The 2,500-nt window shown below is 38.2% G+C and overlaps 1 protein-coding gene across 19 annotated transcripts in view; it reads right to left on the reverse strand.

The window, feature by feature from the left end:
• The window catches only part of FOXP2 (forkhead box P2), a 438,294-nt gene that overhangs the window by 43,838 nt on the left and 391,956 nt on the right, over window positions 1-2,500 (reverse strand). For all 19 annotated transcript variants that reach the window (XR_004752970.1, XR_004752973.1, XM_035333519.1 and 16 more), the window contains one exon: window positions 276-363. Coding sequence is in view for 17 of the 19 variants with exons in the window: in XM_035333519.1 (XP_035189410.1) it covers window positions 276-363 (88 nt within the window). In the remaining 2 variants the exon portion in view is untranslated. The remainder of the gene's footprint in view (window positions 1-275; window positions 364-2,500) is intronic.

The following is a 2,500-nucleotide window of genomic DNA, read 5'->3' on the forward strand; positions in this document are numbered from 1 at the left end:
TTTGCTTTTAGTTTCTCACTGCTCTAGTCTGTTAGTAATAGGCAATAAATTATATTAATCTCCCTATGTTGAGTCTGTTTTGCCCATGAAAGTAATTGGTGAGCAATCTCCCTCTTCTTACCTCAGCCCTTGAGCCCTTTCCATAGTATTTTCTCTCCCATTGTCCTTTGAGGAGGGGGAGTGAGAGAGCGGTTGTGGTGGAGTTTAGCTGCCCATCAGGGTGAAATCACCACAGTTCTAAATATGTAATGGGATAATACATCTGTGCAACAAACCTGTATTTCTAGCTGCTGAACCACTTGCATTTGCACCCGACACTGAGCAGTGCTTCTGTCATCCAATGCATGTTCATTGTTAAGGTGCCTAGAGAAGAAAGAGAACACTAATAAAACAGTGTTAAGATGAGAAAAAATTCTTCACGAGTCCATTTTTCTCTCCTGTGCATATGGCTTCCATTAGTTTCAATGGGAGTTATGCAAAAAGATCTAGTTAGAACATGCCTTAGATACAACAATACAAAGTAACGAAATTATTTCATTTAGTTCCACAAACTTTCTCAATGATGAATGCCAGATGCCCAGTTCCTAGATGCCCAGTTCCTATCTCCCAGACCACAGAAGCCATCTAAAATCCAATGTAACTGGTTGTCAGTATTTGGTAGAGTCACTGAGCTGGTTTCCACTCCCTGTCAGTGGTGTAGATGATCAGACAACCACCTTATATAAATGATTCTTCAAAAGATATAATTATTTTCAGTCTGTTTGAACTACTGTAAATTCACGTAGACTTTGTTTAGATTTCTCCATCTGTTCTTCTTTAATCATTAAAGCAAAAGCACCAACAGAATGTCCTTTCCCCCTTCCCAGAACAGAGCTAGGCATTACTGAAACCATAGGGGAACAATCTGAGGAAGAGGGTGCAAAGTAAAGGCACCACAAGGAATAACTACACACCTTACACACACAGCAAGCCTCCTGGGAGAGATTCAAGCTACTCAATCATGCCAGCTTAGCAAAACAAGCAATCCACACTGCAACCTGGAAAGAGAACCACAGTGGGTGGGTACATGTACCTAAAGTGCAGACCAGACCCAAATGCCTGTGTCTCATGTGATTCAATGGGGTGCAACTTTACAGAGCTCATTTAGTGCTGTTTATTTGGGTTTTATTTTGTTTTGTTTTGTTTGAAGGACAGTGATTTCTGTTTGTTCTTTTTCTTCTGTGATCAAAGAAATCCCTTTTGGAGCTTTTAGAGTGGTTTTCCTGCTCTACTGAGAAGAAAACTTAAGGATCAGGCTAAAGAAAAAATGTGAGCAAAGGAGTTTTGCCTTTGAATGTGGATTTACTGGCAACTCCCCCTTTTTGCAGGAGGGGTAAGTTTTGTAGGTACTATAGTCACAGATGATCTCACAGCTGCGTGAACTATGATATCCATATCGTAGAGGAAAGATATCTTCCCCCCTTTTCTTTTTTAGCAGAATTATTCAGGGAACTATGCAGTTATTTGATTATTGATATATGTAAAGAATGTGTTTTCAGAAACAGGGTAAAAATAAGGGGGGACAACATCCTAATTTTAGTATGATTTGTATCTTTACTTTAAATCATGACATCACAATTTAGTTGACAATGATAGTTTGCAAGTGAGCAAAATATGACAGTAAGGTTCTGTTACCCTTGCACAAGGAATGGCTAGGGAAGATATAAGTAATTATGAAAGCTTTTTTGTTGTTGTTGTTCTTTTATTACAAAATTGTTTACTGGTGTACTTCCTTGGCAGTTTATGCTAAGTTCAAGCGTCACAAAGAACACCACATTTCCTCTGTGTGTGTCATAATATCTAAATTTATTTTTTTTTAATTTTCAATGAAACTGATTTCACTCCCCCTTCTTTGATGCAAAAATGCATGATCAGTTTAAAAAGTAGATGACTTCGGAACATACCATTGTCTTGCTTCCTTGAATTTTTCATTCAAAAGAATTTTACTCCCTCCATTACACAGACATGATAGTGTGGGGTGTCTTAATAAAATGGTTGAACATTTTCAGTTAATTGGATACAAAGCTGTCAGAAAAAGAACTGTAGACTGATTTTATCTATTTATCATCACCACTACATCACTACACATCACCATGTTTCTACATGCAAGTGCACACACAGGAACTCATGATAGTAAGCAATGGTATAGGTATAAAAGCTCTCCTGTCCTGAGTATGAGGTTACCACCTACTCATGATTATTTATTAGTTATTACAACACCATATGTTTGCATAACACCTTACAAAATAGATACAGACAGTCCTTGCCCTGAGGAACTTTGCATGCAATGGCAGTGTGCAGTGTGGGAAAAGAAAGTCCAGTGTAATGTAATTTCAGTATGATTACATGGTAGCTTGGGAGATTGTGGCCTGTTTCTTGAGAGTTAACACAGTAATCTTCACAACCTCATGAGATACACACATCCCTTATGCCATACTTTCACATCATGTGGTTTCTTGTG

The sequence above is a fragment of the Oxyura jamaicensis genome, chromosome 1, assembly GCF_011077185.1.
Source record: "Oxyura jamaicensis isolate SHBP4307 breed ruddy duck chromosome 1, BPBGC_Ojam_1.0, whole genome shotgun sequence".
NCBI lineage: Eukaryota > Metazoa > Chordata > Aves > Anseriformes > Anatidae > Oxyura > Oxyura jamaicensis.